General features: G+C 37.5%; 1 protein-coding gene across 2 annotated transcripts; it reads right to left on the bottom strand.

Annotated features, from left to right (window-relative positions):
- Positions 1-831: 831 nt before the first annotated feature.
- EEF1AKMT2 (EEF1A lysine methyltransferase 2) lies at positions 832-27516 on the bottom strand. 2 transcript variants are annotated; one of them, XM_081533806.1, is made up of 6 exons: positions 27383-27516; positions 22832-22897; positions 22200-22318; positions 8060-8167; positions 5297-5513; positions 832-1499 (listed from the first exon to the last, which is right to left on the bottom strand). In XM_081533806.1, exons 3-6 carry the CDS (start codon positions 22254-22256, stop codon positions 1405-1407), a joined length of 477 nt encoding a protein of 158 aa, XP_081389932.1. In that variant the 5' UTR covers positions 22257-22318; positions 22832-22897; positions 27383-27516; the 3' UTR covers positions 832-1404. The 2 variants fall into 2 exon arrangements, with proteins under 2 accessions (XP_081389932.1, XP_081389923.1); XM_081533797.1 differs by having other exon boundaries at positions 22204-22318.
- Positions 27517-27614: the final 98 nt, after the last annotated feature.

Below are 27614 nucleotides of genomic sequence, written 5' to 3'. Positions count from 1 at the left end.
AAAAATGAAAAGAAAAAGGGTGTAATGCTAGACTTGTTCAGTACTGGAAAAGCATTTGCTAAACAAACAAAAATTCTGTTTGTTTTATAAGCCAACAGGACCCAAAAGCTGCAAATCATAAAAACTATTATCACTTTTTAAAAACCTGTATTATCACTCCAATATTAAAACATCAGCCCAAAGACAAAATGGCAGTGAGGATTAATAAAACTTATTTTTTCAAAAACGATCATAAATAAACTGTTTCTCTTGCTGATCAGTGCCTAACTAGAACATCTTTGTCTCCAGAGCCCTGAGGATGTATATATATAAAACTCACACCCCCTTTGACAGAAGAATGACATAATTCAGTTCTTGATTGGGCAAGTCTTGTAAGACAAGTAGGGAGACGGTGAAAAGTAATGACGGATGACTCACTATTCTCAGTCTACCAACCAACAGTCACTAACAAGGAGCTGCAGAGCCACTAAAAATAACTGCCCAACTTCTCCGACAGAATTTTCAGTGTACCAGTCCTAGCTCCCCTAATGAACTGTAAATGCCATAACGGCAGAGACTTAGACCTGGGAAGTAAACTACTAGAGACAAGGTTTTCGAGTCAGCCCCAGAGAGGAGCCCTGGCTCCATCCTGCACTAGCTGTCTGATGGGTAGAAATAGGAATAAGTAATACGTGCCTGGAGGAGATACTGAGGGAATTCAATGCTCAGTAAGATAATACAACTAAACACAGTGCCAGCACATAACAGTGTCTCTTAGTTGTCTTTCCTCCTACTGTTTGTCCGTCACAGTGCACACAAAACCATCAGCCAAAAAAAAAAGTTCACTAAATATTTCTTGATCAACTGATACATTTATCTGATTTTAATTACACACGTAAGGGCTAAGACATTTTCTCAGATATTAAAATGATTTTTTTTTAAAATCACCATTCAACCCAAAATATCACACTTATTATGTTTTATAATAGTCTAATAAAAAATTAAGAAAGTCATTTGGCTTATTATTCTGACCCTGGAATAGCTTGATCAAATCTTCATAAATAGCTACGTTCAATTCACCTTTACCGAGGCGCAAAAATCAAGGATACAAACTTTCTGTAAATTCATTTACTGCTTTAAAGTTTTAACTGTTCAGCAGTTACAGGAATTATTTTTTTAATCTGAAAGAGAAATATTTACATCTCAAATACAAAATAAAATTTTAAAATTATTCTTGGTTGATCTCTAAAACCCAGCCACTTACACGCTCATGATTTTTTTTTTAACCAACTCATTATTTCTACTCAAAATGTGCAGCCTGTGTACTTACTAAACATTTACTTGCACTTGCATTTTCTGTGTCAGGTTTACTTTGATGTAGAGCTTCTTAAAAAGACACTAACTGAATCTGTCCAGTGAAAAGTCTCATGTTTTTTGGAAAACCAACGCTGCTACACTGTTTCCAGATCGGCCTCCAAAGCTGAACTTGGGTGTGGGCAGCTCTTCGAAAAGTTCAAATCCTGCCAAAGTTAAAACACTTTCATTAGGGATCAACTCCCACAGTGAAGGGATGTTTGTATTAACAAAGTACATTCGAACCTTTCATAGAACTACATGACTCCAAACTGAATTGTGACTAAACTTCACTTTATGATTTTCAATTCTACTCTATGTGTATATGTATATACAACTCCAAAACATTGAAATCAACAAGCAACAGACAAAATTAAACTGGAGAAAAGAAGTTTTCCATCCATCCCTCATTTCTTCCACTTCCTTTTCATCATCCCTTCAACTACGCATAGTGCTTCCTCAATGGCTCAGCAGGTAAAGAATCTGCTTGCAATGCAGGAGGTACAGGAGACCCGAGTTCAATCCCTGGATTGGGAAGATCCCCTGAAAGAGGAAATGGTAACCTGCTCCAGTCTTCTTGGCTGGGAAATCCCACAGACAGAGAAGCCTGGTGGGTACAGTCCATGGGGTCACAAGGATTTTAACACGACTGAGTGACTAAGCACATATGCGCCGTTACCATTAAGAACGCAAACCCTGCACCTCCATCAGCCTCCTTACCATCCAGTTGTAGGCAGCTTATCATGTGTTGAGGTCTTACCATGCATCAGGTACTGTTTTGAGTGCTTTCTACATATAAGTCAATTAATCCATATCAGATATATAAAAGCACTTTAATATAGAAAAGTTACATAATGAGGAAATAAAAATGACAAAGTTCTGGAGATGGATGGGGGTGACGGGGGTGATGGCTGCACAACAATGAGCATGTACTTAATGCCACAGAACTGTAAACTTAAAAATGGCTAAATGGTAAATCTTATGTCATATATATTTTACAACAGTAAAAACACAGTTCGTAACCCAAGATCCAGACCCAAACTGAACTCAATTTGGGAAGACAAGGAAGTAGTAACTGCCAAAGCAGTGCAGGATGATCCTTTTTTTCCCCCACTTAACGTAGATTCAAATATCCTGGTTCAAGTCCCACCTCCACCACTTACTAGATGGCAGATTATTAGGTTAAGGTCAATTTAGCTCACCCAGAATCCTCAATTTCTACGCAAGGAGGTTACAGGTTATCACTGCCCTACCTAACTCCCAGTGATTCTGTGAAGATCAAAATAAGATAATGTAGTGTTCTCCTAAACTATAAAACAAAATGGAAATTTAATGTGTTATTCTGTTTTTAAAAAATAAGACAAATAAGGCTGGGTGGCAGTTTACCATGGTTTTCTCTCATGATGGGATTAGCAGTTTGGGAGAACTTTTTTTTTCTTTTGGGGAAGGAGATGCCTATATCTTCTAAGTTTCTATGCCTGAGCTAAAGCTCAAATAACTCTTGTAAACAGAAAAAAATGCTTAAAAGGATATAAACTATTGTATTAATTGGTTTTTTATACTTTTCTTCATGGTTCATATTCTTAACCAAAGTTCACCAAATCTTAACAAATAACTAGATATTAAAATGCTAATTAATAACTAACCATAAGAAAACTTTCCCAAAGAAGGCCAGGCCTTTTAAATAATTCATTTTAATGCTAATAAATGGAGCCACTGTGGTGGGTACATGTGGACACGCCTCTATCTATTTTCTGAAATTTTGTAAGTGTTTCAAATACTTCCTAATAAAAATTTTCAAAAGAAAATGGAGCTGTCTGTGTAAATTTTCTAGAACTAGTCTTTTAACTCCCTGGACTAACACTACAGAACTTAAGCTGTTATATTTCAGTAGATAATACATCAAAGTGTTAAAAGTGGTTGTATATCAGAGATAATGAATTTTAATTGTTTTAATCTATATACTTACGTCTTGGGGTTACTGATATTTTCAAATGTTTTTCATAATGAATCTGGGTTACTTTTGTTGTAAGACATGTTTCCGGGTTTTTTTTAACTCCCTAGTTGTAAGAAAGTCAAGTTTCTTGGTCATCAAATTAGAATATCCTAGTGTCTGGCAAATGATTAAGCAACCTTAACCAAAACAAATACCACCACCAAATATTTATATAATAGGGCTATAAAGGAAAAATTCATTTCAACAGATTTACAAACATTTACATTTCAAATTAGGAAAGAACCGAAGAACCTGAAAAAATTAGTGAAGCAAGCTTTATTCTGTGCAAAAGGGACCACAGAAGCCAATCTTAAACCCCAGTGAGAAGCCCCTCAGCAGCGATGCATGGCTGTGTCCTGTGTCTAACCATTTTCTAAGAAAAGAAAAATGTTTTCAGTGTATATAATTATTTCTTTAACATTTCCTGTGGCAACATTTCGCTTATTTAAATTCTGCATTAAGTTCTGAAACTGAACATAAGCTAAGGAATTTACTTAGTAGTTCTCAGAGACAGATTTTTAAGCACTCTTTACCAGGCTAAAGTCTGTTCCTCATTATCAAAGACAGACAAATATGTTTTTGTCTGGTGGTTTCAAGGGTAAAAGAGAACACCTGTATTTAAAAACCAGGAAAGGAACTTGCCCTACACAGTGTAATGCTGAGCATTTATTAAAACTGTCAAGCTTCAGGAAAAAAGACTATTGGTACAGGGCCTCAACAGTTCTAAAGGAAACAAATTTAACATAGAAGATAATAAAATTAATGACTTGAAATAAAAGACAATAAATCACATCATTCTTGTTTTCCAGAGGCAGCAGTAATGAAGCCTCAAGCTCACATTTCAAGCCCCAAACACTTCAAGTTTTACACTATATAACCTGCCAAAGCCATCCAATGCACACAGAAGGACATGTGTTAAGTGTTCTCCCTCCTACTGCCTATTCCCTCACTACCAAAAAGAAAACAAACTCTGAGATGAAGCACATGCAGTATAGTTATAAATCCATTTCCCGCTAGCTTGTGATAACTGAAGTTCAAAATTTAACCACAAATTTAGTACCAAGTCACTTATTAATACTCCATCCTGAAAATTCTTCCCATTCCGTAAAAAAAAACCCTTAATACTAACCTGAAATGGAGTGTAAGGAAAAACAAGCAAATATCTAGTTATGGAGTCTCAAGGTACTTTCCAGAAAGGCCTGTGTACTGCATGAGTAAGTGACAGGTGAAATAATCCTTCAACCATGCCAGGAACAGTCTGCCAAAGCTCAAAGTATTTGTGTATGGATTAAAGATTCTCACAAGATTCCCATTTAGTAGACACAGTACTAATTATACTTTGCTAATCGGGGGAAAAAAAAACATTCCTGTCTTGGCACCAAAATCTTGCAAAAAAGTAGAGATTTTCTCAAGAAGTAATACGCAGTAATTCTTCTGAACTCCTGTTTTGCTTCTATGCAATGTCAAAAAAAAGAATATACACTGAAAACAAGAAGAAAAATGCTAAACACCTAAATGACCACTAGTATCCACAGAATTAAAACTCTCACCATATAAGACTTTAAAAAACACTAATACCACCTGCATTATTACTGTTATTAACTAATTACTGGTATATCAGTGCACTGAATTCAGAAGCAAAATATATGTGCTTTCTTTGTTTTGATTCTCTAAATAAGAGATTATACAGCTTAAATAAAGAACTTAATTTTTACAGGCTCATAAATTTTAGTACTTAACTGCCAGAATTTCTGGGAAAATTTTACAAAGGACTCTGGATCTCAACCAATATTATTTTTTTGTTCTTTGAATATACAGTTAAAAGTACTGCCATGGTTATTAACAAAGAAAACAAGCAGGCAATTCCCACAAACAGAAAAGTAAAACACTGTAACACCAAGAAAAAAACCTATTTGAGTGCATTAAACATGAGGTAAGAACACATTTAAACAATATACAGCCATTTACCTTCACTGAATTCATCTAGCAACTCTTCCTTGGTCCAATTACATGAGGTTATTAGAAAAAAGCCTTTCACTTTCAACACTCTGGAGAGAGATGTCACATATTGTCTCCTCTTCTCAATTGCACTGTCAGGGTTAAGGCTTATAGCATCAAAAGTCCCTTTGTCAATACAAATATGAAATCCAGACAACTTTGTGGAAGGGTTCAAAAAGTCTTCTACCTATATTAAAAATCAATGTCTATGTGAAACAATTCACACACAATCTTTACTGAATTTAAGTAACAGTCTGTAAAAAGTGATAGATAAAAGGAGCAATTAATTACAATGGCATTTTACATATAATAAACATATTTTCAACTTCATAGCTAACTTTTATGTGCTTCATTCCAAGATCATTAAAGCTAAGATTAGTAAGCAAGACTGACAGTGTTTCCTGGACATTCCAAATCTCTACAAATTTGGAAACAAATCAAAGCCAGGTGTACTGCCTAATAATGCCAGCACATTATGGAGCTCACAAGCCCAGTTTATGAAATAGTTATTTCTGTTGAAAAGCAGAATATTTGACATATTTTTTTAAATGACAAAAAAAATCTGGAATTCAAATAGGTCACTGGAAATATGATGATTTTTAGCTGATATTACTAGTTGTCTGACCTGAAGTAAACATGGTAAATCAAAAGTTACTATGCCTGACTCAGCACCTTACAAAGCAACTACAACAAACAGTACAAAGCTTAAGAAATTAAAGGACTGTTTAAACTGCAATTGCCTAACTTTTTAAATATCATGCATTTCAGATTTTGAAAGTCATGTATCAGCATCTCATTCATTTTCAATAACTTATTGATATATCAGAAGCATCTGGAATAGTGATCTGCCTCAATTTCATAAAATATTCAAAATAATTTGCCAACAAAATTAATTCTGAAAAGCTACTTTGAAAAATTAAGCAGTTTGTGATTATTCATATAAACTTAACAAAATAATTATAAATGGTGTATTATCTAAAACTTTGTTATTGATTTAAAAATGTGTATTGTATGTTTTCATACACTCAAACATAGATTTCCCACTCCCACCCCACATCATTACACCTGAGGCAAAATAATGACTATCACTCATAAGAGTCAAGTGTGGAGAAGTTTCTATCCTAAATGCCTGCATAAAAGTATTCATATAGTACACAACAGATATTTCACAGACACCTATTACATGTAGGAACGTTTCAGGCCCTGGGACTATAACTGCAAACAAAACTAAAAAGAGATCTGTATGAGAATATATCTCATATTCTTTAAAAGGAGAGGCAAACAATAAATAAGTTAACCAAATTATTTCAGATAAAGTGCTATGAAGAGAAAAAATAAAGACAGTGAGTGATGAGGAAGAGAAATGTTTTGGAAAAGTAGTCAGGCAAGACCTCCTTAAGAAGGTGATATTTGAGAAGAGATCAGAATGATGAGAATGGGCCAAACAAACAAAGATCTGGGGCAAGAACATTCTAGGCAGAGAGCAGCAGGAATTAAGACTGGAGAAAAACAAGGCTGAAACGTATCAGGAGCAGAAAGAAAAGTCAGTGTGACTAGAGTATTAGTGGTAAAGAAGGAAAGGGGTAAAAACCAAGGGGCTCTGTAAGGCTGGGTGGGGGTTCAGATTCCATTCTAAATGTAGTGGGGAAGTGTTTGGAGGGTGATTTACATTAAAAAAAAAAAATAACTCAGAACTGGGGCTCTGTAACAACCTAGAGTGGTGGGATGGGGAGGGAGGTGGGAGGCAGGTTCAAGAGAGAGGGAACATATGTATACCTGGGGCCGATTCATGCTGATGTTTGGCAGAAACCAACACAATATTGTAAAGCAATTATCCTTCAATTAAAAATAAAATTAAATTACACACACACACACACACACACACACACAAAATAACTGGCTGCCCTGTGGTAATAGACAGCAGAGTGGCAAGAGTGGAAATGAGAAGGCTAAGTAAGAGGCTACTGATGCTGGCTTGGATCTAGGAGGCAGCAGTGGAAATATCAAGGAATGACACATTTTCTCAAATATTCTGAGGATAAAACCAACAAAATTGGTTATAGGATTATTTTTTCAGCAGCACCTCACAGCTTTTGAGCTCTTAATTTCCCAATCAGGAACCGAACCCAGGAGAGCACCAAATCCTAACCACTGGGCCACCAGGGAATTCCTGGTTACTGAATAAAAAGGAAAGAGTGAGATGGGGGTGGGAGTGAGTGGGAAGGCTAAGGGAGAAACCAAGAGTTTCATTTTGGACTAATTAATAGGCTATTAGCTATCTAAGTGGAACTATAGCATATGCAGCGTTGCTGTAATTCTAGAGTTCAGAGGAGAAGCCTGGGATAAAAATGTAAATGCAAGCGTTATCATCTCCTCACAGATCAGAGGGCAAAATAAGTAATCTTTGGGGCATTATACCACTTTATGCATTTATAAATTTTTGATCTGGTTAATCCAAAGTTAGCTATTATTTGTGTGTATCTGCAAAAAAGAGAGACAGAAAGGCAAAATAAACATATTTGAACACAAAAGGAAGAGGAGAAAATAACTTCCCCAAACTGACTAGACTGAAATTTTAATACTGTTACTTAAAAAAGTTTATTATTTTGGATTATTTATGACTGATCCTTAATTTATGAGTTTAAAGATGTCAGCAAATTAATACACATCAGAAACATTTAAACCTTACAACTTATTAAAAATAACAATGACAGCAATATAAATAATAGTTACCTTCAACTTAATGTTAGATAAACCTTCTTTTTCTATAATACTTCCAGAAAGCTGTATTGCAGACGGAGAATAATCAATTCCAGTTACATCAGAGAAACCAAATTTTGCCTGGAGACAGATAGATAATTTTATGCTTTAGTTTTCTAAAATTTTAAATACTGTTTTACCTATGAGTTATAATATTCTGTTAGGACCCAGACTGTTTTATTTTATTAATATATCAAATGACATATACCCTCTAATAGTATAACATGTTTAAATTTTATTATAGAATCTAAATAGAAAACTAAAAGTTTAAGTTCATATAATGTGACAATTTATTTGCTTTTATAATATTTGATTTCTTTTTCAAAAGAAATTCATTTTCTCAAAGACCATGAGAATATATGTATATTTCTGTCCTAAAGCAGAAAAAGGTAGTATTAATTTCCAATGCTGATATGCTCCAACTCACACATAAATCTGTCATAAATTTTTCTTAACACAATTAAGTTACATGAATAAATTAAATGCATATGTAATAAGTCCTTGCTTTTAAAATTTTTCCTTCAGTGCAATTATAAATAATGCAATTCTCCACCAACCATGAGATTATTAACCACCTTCCATGTGTACAGTAGTTTTCATTTTTAAAATAGTTCACACATTCCAGTAGACCTTTACAAAAAACCTGTGGTATACTGGGCAGGTATTAATACTCCCAAAGAGTTAAAGAAAGCTCACTGAACTAAAGAGTTTTGAAACTAAACCTGCAATCCAGCTGTTTACTAACCACATTAACCCATGTAAGGGTGCGAGGTGTAAGAAGCCTAAGGCAAAAAAAGCACGATGGCCTTTGGTCTTCAGCCCTAACTATGCAGAACATTGTCAGACCATTCAGGCTAAAGGCATTTTCAAAGGAAATCTGAAGAAAAGAAGCTGCCAAGTAAAGTGTAGCCTGAAATTCCTCTTCCTGCTCTTTACCAGTCATTTAAGACTTACACGTAGACTTTTCAACCCTAAGTGACTAAATCCTAGTCTAAACTCAACCCAACAATTATTTTCCACAGAGCACTTTTCTTCTCTTTGATAACTTTTACTTTCAGTCTTAAGATCTAATATCCCTTCTTTGATGCCAGTCTCCTATTCTTTTAGTGATATCAATCCATATTCTTGAACATCTTCATCTTCTCCCCGTTTCCCTCATTTCCTTCTCTATCAGACCTAGAACGCAGGACGATTCTATCAACTGACTCGAACCAGTTCCTTCTTCTCCACGCTTGTTTATTCTTCCCTTAGACTTTATAAGAATCATATACAGACATTTTAAGTTTCTAGAACATTCATTCTCAAACTATTGCCAACATTTTTCACATTCAGTTTCTGGCACTAAGTGAGAAATAAGCAGACGTTCAAGGAAATAATAAATGACCAAAAACTAAGAGGGAAAAGCTTGTATTAGGAAAAGGCCCATAGGAGATTCAAATAAAAGAATGATCAGTAACAGATACTTAATGCGACTTCCCTATCAGTACAGTGGTTAAGACTGCACATCCACTGCAGGGGGACGCCCTGGTTGGGGAACTAAGATCCCGCACGCCGCAGTCAAAAGCAAAAAACAAAAAAGAATGAAACAAATCCTTAAAAAACTGAAATAAATGACAATCTGGGTAATTGTAACAGAACTGAAACCTACAACAAAGAACCATACAAATAAGAGAAATTTTAAATGAAATAATTAAATTAAGAAATTCAAGGGTGGGCTTGATGGCAGACTGGACACAAGTACAAAAAATACTGAAGTGGAAGAAAGGTCAGAAGAAAATACCACTGTTAAGCACAGAATGACAGAAGGATGGGAAATTAAAAATACGTGAGAGCATAAAAGACACACTACGGCACAGAGTATTAAGATCTAAATATATATAATAGGAGTCTTAGAAAAGGAGGAAATAAAAATAGGGCAGAAGAGAAAATGACATATGACAGAATTTCCTAATTCTGACAAAGTATCTGAAGCCACAGATTCAACAAGCACTATAAACTCAAGGCATGATAAAAACAAAGATAATACAGTATAATATATATCTGACACAATGTATAATTTATATTATATACAAATAGTATAATATATCTGATGAAAACCAAAAACAGAAAAATCTCAAAATCATTCAGGGAGTGGGGTGGGGGATACAGTATGACAGATTACTTTCTACTGCTGCTGCTGCTGCTAAGTCGCTTCAGTCGTGTCCGACTCTGTGTGACCCCATAGATGGCAGCCCACCAGGCTTCTCCATCCCTGGGATTCTCCAGGCAAGAGCACTGGAGTGGGCTGCCAGTGCCTTCTCCGGATTACCTTCTAAAGACTAACAACAAGACTGATAGCTAACAATAAGTCAAAGAATGGAAGCCGGAAAACAGTGAAAGGAAAATGCCAATCTAAAATAACATACCCAGCAAAAAAAAGTATGTGTGTGTATACACACACACACACACACACACGTATATATCTCCATCAGGAAGGTAGGTGTCACTGAAAAGAGCACCAAATATGAGCAATTATTGTTAACATCACAAAAATACAGGAAACCAAACATTACATAACCACTTATTAAATTTACTTGTTTAAAAATTGAATTTGATAAAAATCTGTGGATCAGAGGTAAACAAATGTTTTCTTTAAAAGAACAGAGCATAAATATTTTAGGCTTGGCCACTCACACAGTTCCTGTCACACCTACTCAACTGTACTACTGTAGCACATAAACAACTATAGACAATATGTAAATAAATGAATATAGCTATATTCCAAGAAAAACTTATAAAAACAGGGGAATCCTAGATTTGACTCATATAAACTATATAGTTTGCTGACTCTTATTCTGGATCTAACTTCCAACATACAGAAAACACAGGGGACAGAAAATATGTTTAAATGGTACTATACAGATGCAATTAGAAAGTCCACACCATGGAAAATCATTGGGATTAATAAACTACCTTCTACAGCAAATAAATCACCAAGTTAAATAAACAAACAATATACAGAGAATTTAAAAGAGCCTTAGAAAACTATCAACCAACTGCAAAATGTGGACTCAAAAGCAGAATGGAAATGACAGAAGAAAAGCCAATGAACTTGAAGACACATCAATGCTAGTTATCAAATCTGATCCACAGAGAGAAAAATAATTGGAAAAAAATAGAACAGCACTTCAGGGACCTGTGGGACAATAAATACAAAGAGGCCTAAACTGCTAGTTACAGACTCTCAAAAGGAAAGAATGTTATTAAGCAGAAAAAAAATTTTTTTAACACATAGAGCCTGAAAACATCCCAAATCTGACAAAAGACCTAAGTTCTCAGATTCAAAAAGCTCAGTGAACTCCAAATAGGATAAGCAGAAAGAAATCTAAGCCATGGTACATCATAATTAAACTGCTAAAAACTAAAAGAAAATGGAAAAAATCTTGAAAGCATTCAGAAAAATGATGCATTACTTACAAAAACACAACAATTCAGACAACTGCAGATTCTTCATAAAATACTATGGAGGTTCAGGGACCTCCCTGGTGGTCCAGTGGCTAACACTACATGCTCCCAATGCAAGAGGCCTGGGTTCCATCTCCCTGGTCAGGGAACTAGATCCCACACACCGCAACTAAAGATCTTGCATGCCACAAAGAAGATCAAAGATCCCGTGGGCCACAGCGAAGACCCAGCACAGCCAAATAAATTTAATAAAAGTTTAAAAAAAAAACAAGCTATGGAGGTCAGAAAGAAGTGACATAACATTTTTAAAGTGCTGAAAGAACAATTAATTCATAATTCTATATTAAGCAAAAACATCCCTCAGGAATGAAGGTGAAATGAAGACATTCTCAGATGAAGGAACACTAAGAAAATTTCTAGCCAGCAAAGCTACTCTAAAATTCATCCCTGAAGGAAGTTTTTTAGACAGAAAGTAAACAATATTAATACCAGAACAAACAGACACACTCAGAAGATCAGGAATGAAGAAAAAACTGCAAAAGTATCTTTACTTACTTAACGACAACTATTAACTACTATTCTCCTTTGAAAGGAGAATACAAAGGATAATTACAGCATTATCCAACAGGATTTTCAACATAGATAACAATAATATTTAACACAACTACAGTATAAAGGAGGGTAGATTAAAAAACTCAAATGTTGTAAGGTTTTCCACATTCCACTTGAAACGGTAAAGCACTGATTCTAAGAAGATTGTGTAAATAATGTATATTATAATCTGTACTAAAAAAGCTCCAAACACATTAAATATTGTTAAGTCACTAAGTCGTGTTTGATTCTTTTGCAATCCCATGGACTGTAGCCTGCCAGGCTTCTGTGTCCATGGGATTTCCCAGGCAAGAATACTGGAATGGGTTGCCATTTCCTTCCCCAGGGGATCTTCTCGACCCATAGCAACCACTAAAAAAGCCAGAGATATAGTCAAATCCTTAGAGCAACCATTAAAGAAACTATACAAAGACATTTATATAGATATATCTAATTAAAATGGAATACTAAAAAATGGTCAAATTAGCCAAAATAAGCAGGAAAGCAGAAAGGGAGAATGAAAAACAGAGATAACAAAGAGAAAAAAATAATAAAAATGGCAGACCTAAATCTAAATGTAAATGTCCTAAATATACCAGTTAAAGGATAGAAATTTAGAAAAGATAAAAAAAAATGACCCAACTATATGCTGGCTACAAGAAACTCACTTCAAATATAATGACACAGGCTGGTTAAAATGAAAAAATAGGAAAAGATATATCATGCAAAAACTGATATAAAAATGTTGAACTTCACACCCACAAGGATGGCTATAATCAAAAGGACACATAATAAAAAGTTCTGGTGAGTATGTGGAAAAAACAGAACTCACATACAGTGCTCATGGAAATGTATAAAGATATAGCCACTGTGAAAACAGTCAAGCAATTTTTCAAAAGGGTAAATATAAAGTAACCGTATGGACCTGGCTATATACCCAAGAGAAATGAAAACATATGTCTACACAAAAACATAAACAAATTTTCACAGCAGCATTTTTCATAACAGCCAAAAAAATAGAAGCAACTTAAATGTCCATGAATTGGCAAGTAGATAAATAAAATGTGGTAAATCCATACAACAGACTATTAACTGGGCAACAAGAGGAATATAGTATTGATACATGCTACCATATGGATGAACTTTGAGAATAGTAAGTTAAATGAAAGAAGCCAGACACAAAAGACCACACACATATTGATGGTTCCATTTATATGAAATGTCCAGAACAGAAAAATCCACAGAGACAATGTAGATCAGTGGTTGCCAAGGACTGAAGGGAGTAGGCAATAAGGAGTGAATGACAATGAGTACAGGGCTTCTCCTTGGGGTGATGAAAATCTTCAGGAATTAAAACAGTGGTGATGGTTGCACAAATTTGTGAATAAACTGAAAACTACTTTAAAGGGGTAGATTTTAGGGTATGCAGAGTATATCTCAATTTTTTAAAAAGCTGAAAAAAACGCTTTATTGTTAGCATTAAAAGTAAAATTCAAAGTAAAGAAAACTACCAATGTTAAAGAGGAACATTATACAGTAATAAACAGGTCAATTCATCAAAACACACATACAATCCTAAGTGTGTATGCTCTGAACAGAGTTTGAAAATACATGTAGCAAAAAATGACAGAAATAAAAATTAACACAGACAAATTTACCAGTTTGGTCAGATAGACACTTCAACATTACTATATCCATAATTAATAAAACTAATAGAAAACCAGTAAAGGTATAGACTTGAATACCACCACCATCAAACACCATAAATCTAGTTAACACATACAGAATATTCTATCAGGTAACAGCACAACACACATTTTTTTTCCAAGTGCACGTGAAACATACACCAAGATGGATTATATCCTGGATAATAAAACAAACACATTTAAAAGAATTTAAGTCATACAAAGTAGGTTCACTGACATAATCTAATTAGACTAGGAGTAACAAAAAGAAAAATCCCCAAAATTTGGAAATTAAAGAACAAAGTTCTAAATAATCCATGGATCAAAGAGGAAAATTACAGAATTCCCTGGTGGTCCAGCGGTTAGGGACTCTGTGTTTTATTGCCAGGGGCCTGGGTTCAATCCCTGGTGAAGGAACTAAAATCCCACAAGACACATGGCACAGCCAAAAAACAAAAAATGAAGCATATCAAAGTCTGTAGGGTGCAGGAGCACCTATAGGAAAATTTTTAGCATTTATATCATTAAATGTTTATATCAGAAAAGGAAAATCTAATATCAAAAATCTAAAGCTTCTACTTTAGGAAGCTAGAAAAAAGAGCAAGAATAAATTAAAAGCAAAAAGAATGAAAAAATAATAAAATTAAGAGCAAAACTCATTGAAACTGAAAACATAAAAACAAGGTCAATGAAAACAAAAGCTAGGTTTTATAAAAGACAGAAAAAAATGAATCTCTAGCATCATTATCAAAGAAAGAAGAGAAGACACAGTGACCGATATTAGGAATGAACAAAGCCCTATCAATACAGATCCCACAGATATTAAAAGGATAATGAGAAAACAATACAGAACTCTATACACAAAAATTCAAAATGGACTAATTCCTTAAAAACTGCAAACCATGCAAACTCTCTCAAATGAAATAAAATAATCTAAACAGGACAGTGACTATTAAATTTAATTTATACTTTAAACTTTTAGTAAAGCAATCTCCAGGTTAAATGGTTTAACTGTGAATTCTACCAAACATTCAAGAAGAGAGGACACTCAGTTCAGTTCAGTCGCTCAGTCGTGTCCGACTCTTTGCGACCTCATGAATTGCAGCACGCCAGGCCTCTCTGTCCATCACCAACTCCTGGAGTCTACCCAAATCCATGTCCATCGAGTCGGTGATGTCATCCAACCATCTCATCCTCTGTCGTCCCCTTCTCCTCCTGCCCCCAATCCTTCCCAGCATTATGGTCTTTTCCAATGAGTCAACTCTTCGCATGAGGTGGCCAAAGCACTGGAGTTTCAGCTTCAACATCAGTCCTTCCAATGAACACCCAGGACTGATCTCTTTTAGGATGGATTGATTGGATCTCCTTGCAGTCCAAGGGACTCTCAAGAGTCTTCTCCAACACCACAGTTCAAAAGCATCAATTCTGCGGCGCTCAGCTTTCTTCACCGTCCAACTCTCACATCCATACATGACCACTGGAAAAACCATGGCCTTGACTAGATGGACCTTTGTTGGCAAAGTAATGTCTCTGCTTTTAAATATGCTATCTAGGTTGGCCATAAACTTCCTTCCAAGGAGTAAGCGTCTTTTAATTTCATGGCTGCAGTCACCATCAGCAGTGATTTTAGAGCCCCAAAAAATAAAGTCTGACACTGTTTCCACTGTTTCCCCATCTATTTCCCATGAAGTAGCGCTTCACAATATCTTCAAACAATTAAAAAAGGAGACAATGCTTTCCCATTCATTTCATAAGGCCATTGATACCCTGAAGCCAAAACCAGATAAGGACACTTTAGGACTGAAGGAAACTGCAGACAAATATCCCTCATGAATGCAGACGCAAAAGTTCTCAACACAATATTAACAAACTGAATCGAGCAATACAGAAACAGAATTATATATTATGACCAAATGAAGCATATTCCACAAGTTCAATACTGGTTCAATATCTGAAAATCAATACAATCCACTGTATTAATAGTCTAAAGGAAAAATAAACTTCATGATTATATTCATTGATGTAAAAAAACTATTTCATTCTACTTTTTTACAAAATTCAACAGCCATCCTAGAAACACAAAGGAACTTCTTCAATATGATAGAGTATGTATCTAATAAGACCCTGCAGCTAACATACATACTTAATGGTGAAAAACGGAAGACACTCCACCTAGGATGGGAACAAGGCAGAAATGCACCATCACCAGTCTTAGGCTATATAGTACTGGAAGACCTATGTAGTGTCATCAGGCAGGAAAAAAAGAAAGGCATACATATAGGAAAGAATGAAATAAACTCACCCTATTCACAATTAACATGACTGTCCATATAGAAAATCTCAGAAAATCCACCAAAAAACTCCGAGAACCAATAAAATGCAAGATTTAAAGGATACAAGGGCAACAAACAAAAATCAACCATATTTCTAGCAATAAACAATTGGAAACTGAATTTCAAAAAGCAACGCCACTTTAAATACTCCACACACACACACAAAAAAAATACACAAGTATAAGTCTAAAAAATATGTACAGATCTGTATGCTGAAAACTAAACAATGCTGATTAAAGAAATCAAGGAAGACCTAATAAATGAAGAGACATATCATGTTCATGAATTGGAAAACTCAAGATAGTAAAGATGTCGTGTGTGTTAGTTGCTCAGTTGTGTCCGACTCTTTGCAACCCCAAGGACTGTAGTCCGCTAGGTTACCCTGTGCATGGAATTCTCCAGGCAAGAATATTGGAGTAGGTTGCCATTTCCTTCTCCAAAAGATGTTGAGTCTCATCAAATAATAGATTCTGCTCAAATTAAACCAAATTTTCAGCATGGATTCTTTTGTAGATGTTTACAAATTAATTCTTAAATTCATTTGGAAAGGTAAAGGAACTAGAACAGACAAAACAACATTTAACAAAGAATACAGCTGAAAGAATCACACTATCCAACTTTAAGATTCACTAAAAAGTTACACTAGTCAAGATAGCATCCACAGTATGTCACCACGAATTCTTCCAAACATCTAAGAAACAAAGCCAATCATACAAAAATCATTTGAAAAAAATAAAAACAATTCTCATCTTATTTTATTAGACCAGCATAGCCTTGATTAAAAAACCTTACATCAAAATTCCAAGGAAGGAAGTCAGTTCAGTCAGTTCAGTCGCTCAGTCGTGTCCAACTCTTTGAGATCCATGAACCGCAGCACGCCAGGCGTCCCTGTCCATCACCACTCCCGGAGTCTACCCAAACCCATGTCCATCGAGTCAAGTGATGGCATCCAGCCATCTCATCCTCTGTCGTCCCCTTCTCCTCCTGCCCCCAATCCTTCCCAGCATTAGGGTCTTTTCCAATGAGTCAACTCTTCGCATGAGGTGGCCAAAGCATTGGAGTTTCAGCTTCCACATCAGTCCTTCCAATGAACACCCAGGACTGATCTCCTTTAGGATGGGCTGGTTGGATCTCCTTGCAGTCCAAGGGGCTCTCAAGAATCTTCTCCAACACCACAGTTCAAAAGCATCAATTCTTCAGTGCTCAGCTTTCTTTATAGTCCAACTCTCACATTCATACATGACTACGGGAAAAACCATACCCTTGACTAGACGGACCTTTGTTGGCAAAGTAATGTCTTCTGCTTTTTAATATGCTGTCTAGGTTAGTCATAACTTTCCTTCCAAGGAGTAAGTGTCTTTTAATTTCATTGCTGCAATCACCATCTGCAGTGATTTTGGAGCCCAGAAAAATAAAGTCAGCCACTGTTTCCACTGTTTCCCCATCTATCTGCCATGAAGTGATGGGACCGGAGGCCATGATCTTAGTTTTCTGAATGTTGAGCTTTAAGCCAACTTTTTCACTCTCCTCTTTCACTTTCATCAAGAGGCTCTTTAGTTCTTCTTCACTTTCTGTCACAAGGGTGGTGTCATCTGCATATATGAGGTTATTGATATTTCTCCCGACAATCTTGATTCCAGCTTGTGTTTCTTCTAGCCCAGTGTTTCTCATGATGTACTCTGCATATAAGTTAAATAAGCAGGGTGATAATATACAGCCTTGACATACTTCTTTTCCTATTTGGAACCAGTCTGTTGTTCCATGTCTAGTTCTAACTGTTGCTTCCTGACCTGCATACAGGTTTCTCAAGAGACAGGTCAGATGGTCTGGTATTCCCATCTCTTTCAGAATTTTCCACAGCTTATTGTGATCCACACAGTCAAAGGCTTTGGCGTAGTCAATAAAGCAGAAATAGATGTTTTTCTGGTACTCTCTTGCTTTTTCAATGATCCAGTGGATGTTGGCAATTTGATCTCTGGTTCCTCTGCCTTTTCTAAAACCAGCTTGAACATCTGAAGTTCACGGTTCACGTATTGCTAAAGCCTGGCTTGGAGAATTTTAAGCATTACTAGCGTGTGAGATGAGTGCAGTTATGTGGTAGTTCGAGCATTCTTTGGCATTGCCTTTCTTTGGGATTGGAATGAAAACTGACCTTTTCCAGTCCTGTGGCCACTGCTGAGTTTTCCAAATTTGCTGACATATTGAGTGTAGCACTTTCACAGCATCATCTTTCAGGATTTGAAATAGCTCTACTGGAATTCCATCACCTCCACTAGCTTTGTTCATAGTGATGCTTCCTGAGGCCCACTTGACTTCACATTCCAGGATGTCTGGCTCTAGGTGAGTGATCACACCATCGTGGTTACCTAAGTCGTGAAGATCTTTTTTGTACAGTTCTTCTGTGTATTCTTGCCACCTCTTCTTAATATCTTCTGCTTCTGTTAGGTCCCTAACTTTTCTGTCCTTTATTGAGCCCATCTTTGCAAGTAAGGAAAACTACTGGTTAATCTCTCCTAGGAAGCTATACAGAATCTGCATGCAGTGCAGACAATCTGCCTGCAATGCAAGAGACCTGGGTTCAATCCAGGGGTCAGGAAGATCTCCTGGAGAAGCAAATGGCAAACCACTCCAGTATCCTTGCCTGGAAAATCCTATGTACAGAGGAGCCTGGTGGGCTGCAGTCCACGGGGTCGCAAAGAGTCAGACATGACTGAGCAACTAACATGACACTATATAATTCCTAAGTAAAACACTACCAAATCAAATCCAACATTATGTGAAAAGGATAATTCACCATGACCAAACATGGTTTACTTCAGGAACGGAAGTTTGTTTTAAAATCAAACAATCAACCACTAAAATTATCTCAATAAAATTGTCAATTTAAAGAAAAATTATGGCATCCCCACCAAAATCAATCAATTCAATTCTAACAAAATCAAGAAGAAAAATCATCTGATTGTATCAATGAATATCAAAGGAAACAAAAGATCAAGTTCAATATCCATTATAATTAAAAACTCTTAACAGTCTAGAATATAAAGGAACATCATCAATTTCAATGAATATCTAGAAAAGCCTAGCGCTAACATCATATTTAACAGTGAAATATTAGAAGCTTTCCTCTTACAACAGGCAGTGTTAAGAGGGCTATCTGCCTTCATGATTTCTATTCAACGTTGACCTGAAGAGTACACAGCATTTTAATAAATAAAATACTAAGAATGGATCAGAAGAAATACCACTATTATTTACATATGACATTACAGTCTTTATAGAAAATCCAAAACAATCTATAGGACCTCCCGTATCCCTATGAAAACTCTACTCAATATTATGTAACAACCTAAATGGGAAAAGAATTTGAAAAAGAATATATACATGTATATGCATAACTGAATCACTCTGCTGTACACCTGAAACTTTACTCCAATATAAAATAAAAAGTTTAAATTTTTTTTCAATTTTAAAAAAGAATCTAAAAACTAACTATTGGAATGAATGTGTGAATCACTGGATATAAGATCAATATAAAAATCTGTTGTACTTATGTGGATGGGTTAGTCGGTCAGTCGTGTCCGACTCTTTGCGACCCCACAAACGGCAGCCCGTCGAGACTCCTCTATCCATGGGATTCTCTAGGCAAGAATACTGGGGTGAAAAAAAAAAAAAAAGAATACTGGGGTGGATTGCCATTCCCTTCTCCAGAGGATCTTCCTGACCCAGGGATCGAACCCAGGTCTCCTGCATTGCAGGCAGATTCTTTACCATTTGAGCTATAGGGAAGATCGTTGTACTTATACGTAATAGCAATAAACTACTAGAAAATGAAATTTTAAAAGCATAACAATAGCAATTACAACAACAAAAAAATCTAGGAATCAATCAAGGAAAAATATATAAGATCTCTACAAAGAAAACAACAAAACACTACTGAGAGAAAATTAAGAACTAAATAAATGGACGAATTCATCATGTTCATGGATTCAGAGACTCAACATTATAAAGATGTAAATCCTTCTCAAACTGATCTATTATATATCAGTTGGGTTTATTCCCAAAATGCATTTAACATGAACAGAACAAAGGAAAAAATTCACATGATTATCTCAATGGATACGGGAAAAACATTTAATCAATAACAACACACACACATACTTAGCAAAGAAGAAATAGGAGGAAACTTTGGTCTGATAACAAAGTTATCTACAAAACTAACTTATAAGATACATCATGCCTAACAGTGGAACACCAAATATATTCTCTGAAAAGGGCAAAAAAAGACAAGGATGTCTTCTGTCACTACTAATTTTTAACATTCTCCCAAAGATCCCAACCAGTCTAACAAGGGGGAAAAATTACAAAGGACTGGAAAGGAAAGATTAAAACTACCATTATTTACAGTTTGCATAATTATGTGTGTGTATGTGTATTAGTCTTTCAGTTTGTAACCTATAGTTAAATTATCAGTCCCAAAGGATAAATCATTAGCCTCTACAGGTAAGCTACTAAAATCCAAAAGAATCTACAGGTAAACAACAGAATGAAGAAGTAAAACTGTGATATAATCATACAAAGAATCATATACAGCAACAAAAATGAATGAACTGCTACGAGCAACAAGTTGAATGACCCGCACAGAATGCTGAGCTAAAGACAGTGGAAAGAACACACTAAAGGCTTGCATTTATAGATCCAAAATAGGCAAATTAATCTGTGATGCTAAAACCCCTGCGATAACCTTTAGAGAGGAAGGAGAAATAACTCTGAGAGGATCAGTAGGGAATTCAAGGGGGGTTTCTAGAGTCTGTAATATTCTACATCTTGATTAGGGTGATAGGCCTGTTCACTGTGATAATGCACTGAGTCACACTCGTTTGGTTTGCACACTTTAATGTATATATGCTACGAACCCCCCCAACGTTTCAAAAAAATTATTACAATTTTTTCTAATCATATTTCATAGCTTCAAATATTTGAATGGCTCCCCATAGCCTAAAAGCAAAATCTAAGCTCTTGTGCATGGCATATGACTCCTACTTTTAATCTAATCCTCCATTCTGTCTATCCCACAATACAATTTATAATCTAATTTACCAAATTATTTAGAGGGCCAGAACATGTTATGCTGTTTCAAATTTTCATGCGTTTAGATACTGTTTCCACTTCTTGAAATTCTCTCCCTTTACACTCTACTCACACTCAACACAATTTCCACCAATCTTGGATATTAGCTCCTCTAAGACCCTTTCTCTTCCTTCTTCCCCAAATCACTCCCTTTAATCACTCCCTTTCCTATACTCAGCATATATATTATTGCACAGATCAAGCTATAGCATTAGTTATTTACGTCTATGTCAGTCTACACTGTACTGTGAACAACTCAAGCACCAAGGTCTAAATTTTCATATTTCCGGTGCCTAGCACAAGGCTTGGCAGGTAGTAGTCACTTAATACATTTGACTGTTATGTATATATCCTTACAAACTAAAACAGTAAAACTATCAAAGCTGAGCCTGTCTTACACTTCCTCCATAGCACTTGGCACTACATGCATATAACAACAACAGTTTAGCTAGGAGCAGACCCTGCACCAAAACTCAGTTCCATGGACAAAATGCTCTTTTCAAAACATATGCAAAACACCCTTCAAACCACGTGCTCACCTGAGAAAAGGGATACATGTTCTACTGGAAGTGCAAAAAAGCATCTTCCTTTTATATTGCAATACATACAGATTTCCAGAGTTTTGAACTAGAGGAAACCCATAGAGATCACCTAGGTAAAATCTTTAAGAAAAACCTAAAGCTGAGAAAAGGAAAAAGAGCTTGTTCAAGGTCAAGACTATAGCAAGAAGGACCAAGATTAGAACTCAGATCCCCCAGTTTCTCATTTAGTGCTTTCTCACAACCCATACAGTCTCCTTTCGTACCGTGTGACTCTCAAACTAAGTGGCATGACAGCTTTACTACTGTAGAGTGCTAGTATCCTTAATTGCAAGACTTTTTTCCTAATTTCATTTTTAAATTTGGCTCTAAAACACATGAATATTAATAGTACCAACAAGTTCAACCAGGAAAACACCATTTCCAGTTCCAATATCAAGCACTGAAGCATCCAATGGAATCTTTTGTTTCTGCATCCACCTTATTAGTCGAGTCATACTCTCTTCTCCAAACCTATTAGAAACAGAGAATCAGTTAGCCAAACAACCAACGGCTAGAGAACAAGGGTTACAGCTATAATCCACCTACACAGCTTATTCAATACGCTCAATTAAGTGTTTTTTTTTTGAAAGTAAGAAATACTATCTGTAAACTTAATCTTCATCTTTGCTATTATTTAAGAGAAAACACCCCCAAGAATAGAACAGAATAGATAAGGTTGATATTTTACTTATCAACGTTTCTCTACATCAGCATTAACATTTGTACATGTTGTTGGCTCAAAACTGCATTGCTTATTGAAAATGGACAATTATAGAATCAGGGTTATTTCCTAAGACTGTCATCAAATTTATATCTAGGCCATTAAAAGAGAAAAGAGAGCGACTCTTTAAATCTACCCATTTAAGCCAGAATCAGTTCAAGGTTTCCAAGCTTTTTACCTTCTCTGGGATAAGCACTTAAAAGATACACACACACCCCTACATAACCTTCTGGATCATAATCCCACTACTTTTTCTAACTCACCAGATTTCTCCTGTATCTCCGTATTCTTGGAAGGTTTGCAGTTCTCTCTTATAGACAGCATCCCAACTATATAAATAAGCAAATGCAAAGCAAATTATTGAATTAAACTGTATTATGAAATCAATGTATATCTCTCATACATTACCAGGATAGTTATGAAAAATTTAAAACATTACTGGTGTTGATATGTGCACATCGCTCAATCTCTTAACATCCTCGTGTTAAAAAAATGAGAGTAAATGTATACATGCAAAGCACTTACAACAATGCCTAACATTAAAAATGGTGTACGTTTTAGCTTAAAAAATACAAAGGAGTAGGGATCCCTAAGTCCCAAACACAAGTACAAAACTCTACAGGCAGTGTCATTACAGTACATTTCAGTCTCAAATGTAGAGATATGAGAATTTTCTACCAGTGAGGTGATTATTCACAACAGAATTCATCAAAGACAATCTCTGCTTAAAAGTTAGCTTTAAGTTTAACACTTATTCTTACTCCTTTTAAGGACTCCTACCCCATGGATCCCTGTCTCCTGTACAATGTCACGAACCTCTGTCCATAGTTCATCAGGCACTCTGTCTATCAGATCTACTCCCTTAAATCTATTTGTCACTTCCACTGTATAATCATAAGGGATTTGATTTAGGTCATACCTGAATGGTCTAGTGGTTTTCCCTACTTTCTTCAATTTAAGTCTGAATTTGGCAATAAGGAGTTCATGATCTGAGGCACAGTCCGCTCCTGGTCTTGTTTTTGCTGACTCTATAGAGCTTCTCTATCTTTGGCTGCAAAGAATATAATCAATCTGATTTCGCTGTTGACCATCTAGTGATGTCCATGTGTAGAGCCTTCTCTTGTGTTGTTGGAAGAGGGTGTTTGCTATGACCAGTGCGTTCTCTTGGCAAAACTCTATTAGCCTTTGCCCTGCTTCATTCTGTACTCCAAGGCCACATTTGCCTGTTACTCCAGGTGTTTCCTGACTTCCTACTTTTGCATTCCAGTCCCCTATAATGAAAAGGACATCTTTTTTGGGTGTTAGTTCTAAAAGGTCTTGTAGGTCTTCATAGAACCATTCAACTTCAGCTTCTTCAGCGTTATTGGTCAGGGCACAGACTTGGATTACCGTGATATTGAATGGTTTGCCTTGGAAACGAACAGAGATCATTCTGTTATTTTTGAGACTGCATCCAAGTACTGCATTTCAGACTCTCTTGTTGACCATGATGGCTAATCAATTTCTTCTAAGAGATTTCTGCCCACAGTAGTAGATATAATGGTCATCTGAGTTAAATTCGCCCATTCCAGTCCATCTTCAGTTTGCTGATTCCTAGAATGTCGACGTTCCCTCTTGTCATATCCTGTTTGACCACTTCCAATTTGCCTTGATTCATGGACCTAACATTCCAGGTTCCTATGCAATATTGCTTTACAGCATCGGACCTTGCTTCTATCACCAGTCACATCCACAGTTGGGTATTGTTTTTGCTTTGGCTCCATCCCATCATTCCTATCTTTTTGCCTTTTCATACTGTTCATGGGGTTCTCAAGGCAAGAATACTGAAGTGGTTTGCCATTCCCTTCTCCAGTGGACCACATTCTGTCAGATAAGACCATCCCCATAGAAAAGAAATGTAAAAAAGCAACCTGGCTGTCCGAGGAAGCCTTACAAATAGCTGTGAAAACAAGAGAAGCGAAAAGCAAAGGAGAAAAGGAAAGATATTCCCATCTGAATGCAGAGTTCCAAAGAATAGCAAGGAGAGATAAGAAAGCCTTCCTCAGTGATCAATGCAAAGAAATAGAGGAAAAAACAGAATGGGAAAGACTAGAGATCTCTTCAAGAAAATTAGAGATACCAAGGGAACATTTCATGCAAAGATGGGCTCGATAAAGGACAGAAATGGTATGGACCTAACAGAAGCAGAAGATATTAAGAAGAGGTGGCAAGAATACACAGAAGAACTGTACAAAAAAGATCTCCACGACCCAGATAATCACGATGGTGTGATCACTCACCTAGAGCCAAACATCCTGGAATGTGAAGTCAAGTGGGCCTTAGGAAGCATCACTATGAACAAAGCTAGTGGAGGTGATGGAATTCGAGTAGAGCTATTTCGAATCCTGAAAGATGATGCTGTGAAAGTGCTACACTCAATATGTCAGCAAATTTGGAAAACTCAGCAGTGGCCACAGGACTGGAAAAGGTCAGTTTTCATTCCAATCCCAAAGAAAGGCAATGCCAAAGAATGCTCGAACCAGCACATAACTGCACTCATCTCACACGCTAGTAATGCTTAAAATTCTCCAAGCCAGGCTTTAGCAATACGTGAACCGTGAACTTCCAGATGTTCAAGCTGGTTTTAGAAAAGGCAGAGGAACCAGAGATCAAATTGCCAACATCCACTGGATCATTGAAAAAGCAAGAGAGTACCAGAAAAACATCTATTTCTGCTTTATTGACTACGCCAAAGCCTTTGACTGTGTGGATCACAATAAGCTGTGGAAAATTCTGAAAGAGATGGGAATACCAGACCATCTGATCCGTCTCTTGAGAAACCTGTATGCAGGTCAGGAAGCAACAGTTAGAACTAGACATGGAACAACAGACTGGTTCCAAATAGGAAAAGGAGTATGTCAAGGTTGTATATTATCACCCTGCTTATTTAACTTATATGCAGAGTACATCATGAGAAACGCTGGGCTGGAAGAAACACAAGCTGGAATCAAGATTGTCGGGAGAAATATCAATAACCTCATATATGCGGATGACACCACCCTTATGGCAGAAAGTGAAGAAGAACTAAAGAGCCTCTTGATGAAAGTGAAAGAGGAGAGTGAAAAAGTTGGCTTAAAGCTCAACATTCAGAAAACTAAGACCATGGCATCTGGTCCCATCACTTCATGGGAAATAGGTGGGGAAACAGTGGAAACAGTGTCAGACTTTATTTTTCTGGGCTCCAAAATCACCGCAGATGGTGCCTGCAGCCATGAAATTAAAAGACGCTTACTCCTTGGAAGGAAAGTTATGCCCAACCTAGATAGCATATTTAAAAGCAGAGACATTACTTTGTCAACAAAGGTCCGTCTAGTCAAGGCTACGGTGTTTCCAGTAGTGATGTATGGATGTGAGAGTTGGACGGTGAAGAAAGCTGAGCGTCGCAGAATTGATGCTTTTGAACTGTGGTGTTGGAGAAGACTCTTGAGAGTCCCTTGGACTGCAAGGAGATCCAACCAGTCCATCCTAAAGGAGATCAGTCCTGGGTGTTCATTGGAAGGACTGATGTTGAAGCTGAAACTCCAATACTTTGGCCACGTCATGCGAAGAGTTGACTCATTGGAAAAGACCCTAATGCTGGGAAGCATTGGGGGCAGGAGGAGAAGGGGGCAACAGAGGATGAGATGGCTGGATGGCATACTGACTCGATGGACATGGGTTTGGGTAGACTCCGGGAGTTGGTGATGGACAGGGAGGCCTGGAGTGCTGCGATTCATGGGGTCGCAAAGAATCAGACACGACTGAGCAATTGAACTGAACTGTCCCCATGGATGGCCGCCTCTTCCTACTTCCTGCCTCTAGAATCCCTGGTCTCCTTCCAAGTTACCTCTCATTCTTACGTTTCCCCACAGTCACCCATTCATCCATCTACTAATCCACTAAATGATTACTGAGCATCTGCTTAGGTCAGATCGCTTTCTCCTACCCCAATATGCCCACTATCTCCTAGCTCCATCCTTCGACCATCCCCCGACTCCCACCCCTCCTAGCATCCATGTCCCTGCCCTCATCCACTGAAACTTCTCAGGTCTCTAGCCAGGCAGTTGTCGCCCAGCCTCCTACCCTTGACCACCAGCCCTACTCGTCAGACCCACGCTCTTTCCCTTTCTTCAATTCAGTTCAGTCGCTCAGTCATGTCCGACTCTTTGCAACCGCATGACTGCAGCACGCCAGGCCTCCCTGTCCATCACCAACTCCTGGAGGTGGTTCAAACTCACATCTAACCATCTCATCCTCTGTCGTCCCCTTCTCCTCCTGCCCTCAATCTTTCCCAGCATCAGGGTCTTTTCCAGCGAGTCAGTTATTCGCATCAGGTGGCCAAAGTATTGGAGTTTCAGCCTCAGGCCTTCCAATGAACCCTCAGGACTGATTTCCTTTAGGATGGACTGGTTGGATCTCCTTGCTGTCCGAGGGACTCTCAAGAGTCTTCTCCACCACCACCCTTTCCTCAAGCCTACTCCCAAAAGCTTAAGACCCCCTAAAAAAGTCCACCCAGGAGTTTTAAGGCCCGCCCCGCACCCCACGGGCCCCTTAGACGCCAAAGTCTTTGAAAGGCCTGTTCAGTGTGGCCCTCCGGACTCCATCCCGAAGGTCCCCCTGACTCTCTCCCAAGGTGGCCCTTGCGGCTTCCACCGATCACGCTCCCCTCGTTTCTCCCCATCTTCCGGGACCTCCCCACCACCACCACCACTTCAGGACTCCATGCCTCCGTCCCCCCTCCCGGGGCCTGGGCCAGACAGCCACGCTCACCCTCCCCCGCCCCGCGCCACACTCACTGCTCTAGGGTTCCCAGCGCAGACGGGACAAAGCCATCCCCTCCAGGGCCGCACCCTGGGGACGGCGCCGCGCCTCCCGAGCCGCCGCCGCCGCCGTCGTCGTCCGCTCCCTCTTTCATCGCGCTCCGCGCCCCGGACGGCCGTTGGGGCCGCCATAGAGACGCCGCGCGGGCAGAGCGGACGGGCGGGCTGGCGCCTCTAGGAGGCGGGAGGCTGCCCTCTCTACTGCTCC

This window comes from Giraffa tippelskirchi, chromosome 2, assembly GCF_054371585.1.
Source record: "Giraffa tippelskirchi isolate mGirTip1 chromosome 2, T2T-mGirTip1v1.2.pri, whole genome shotgun sequence".
In the NCBI taxonomy this organism is placed as follows: domain Eukaryota; kingdom Metazoa; phylum Chordata; class Mammalia; order Artiodactyla; family Giraffidae; genus Giraffa; species Giraffa tippelskirchi.
Note: the sequence above shows the minus strand (reverse complement) of the source record. Positions and strands in the feature narration are given on the sequence as shown.

Coding starts and splice junctions, on each gene's coding strand:
- EEF1AKMT2 (XM_081533797.1), bottom strand. CDS start 27,501: ATGAAAGAGGGAGCGGACGACGACGGCGGCGGCGGCGGCTCGGGAGGC. Junction 22,319..22,831: donor GGAGATACAGGAGAAATCTG/GTGAGTTAGAAA, acceptor TGTTTCTAATAG/GTTTGGAGAAGAGAGTATGA. Junction 1,500..5,296: donor GCTAGATGAATTCAGTGAAG/GTAAATGGCTGT, acceptor TAACTTTGGCAG/GATTTGAACTTTTCGAAGAG.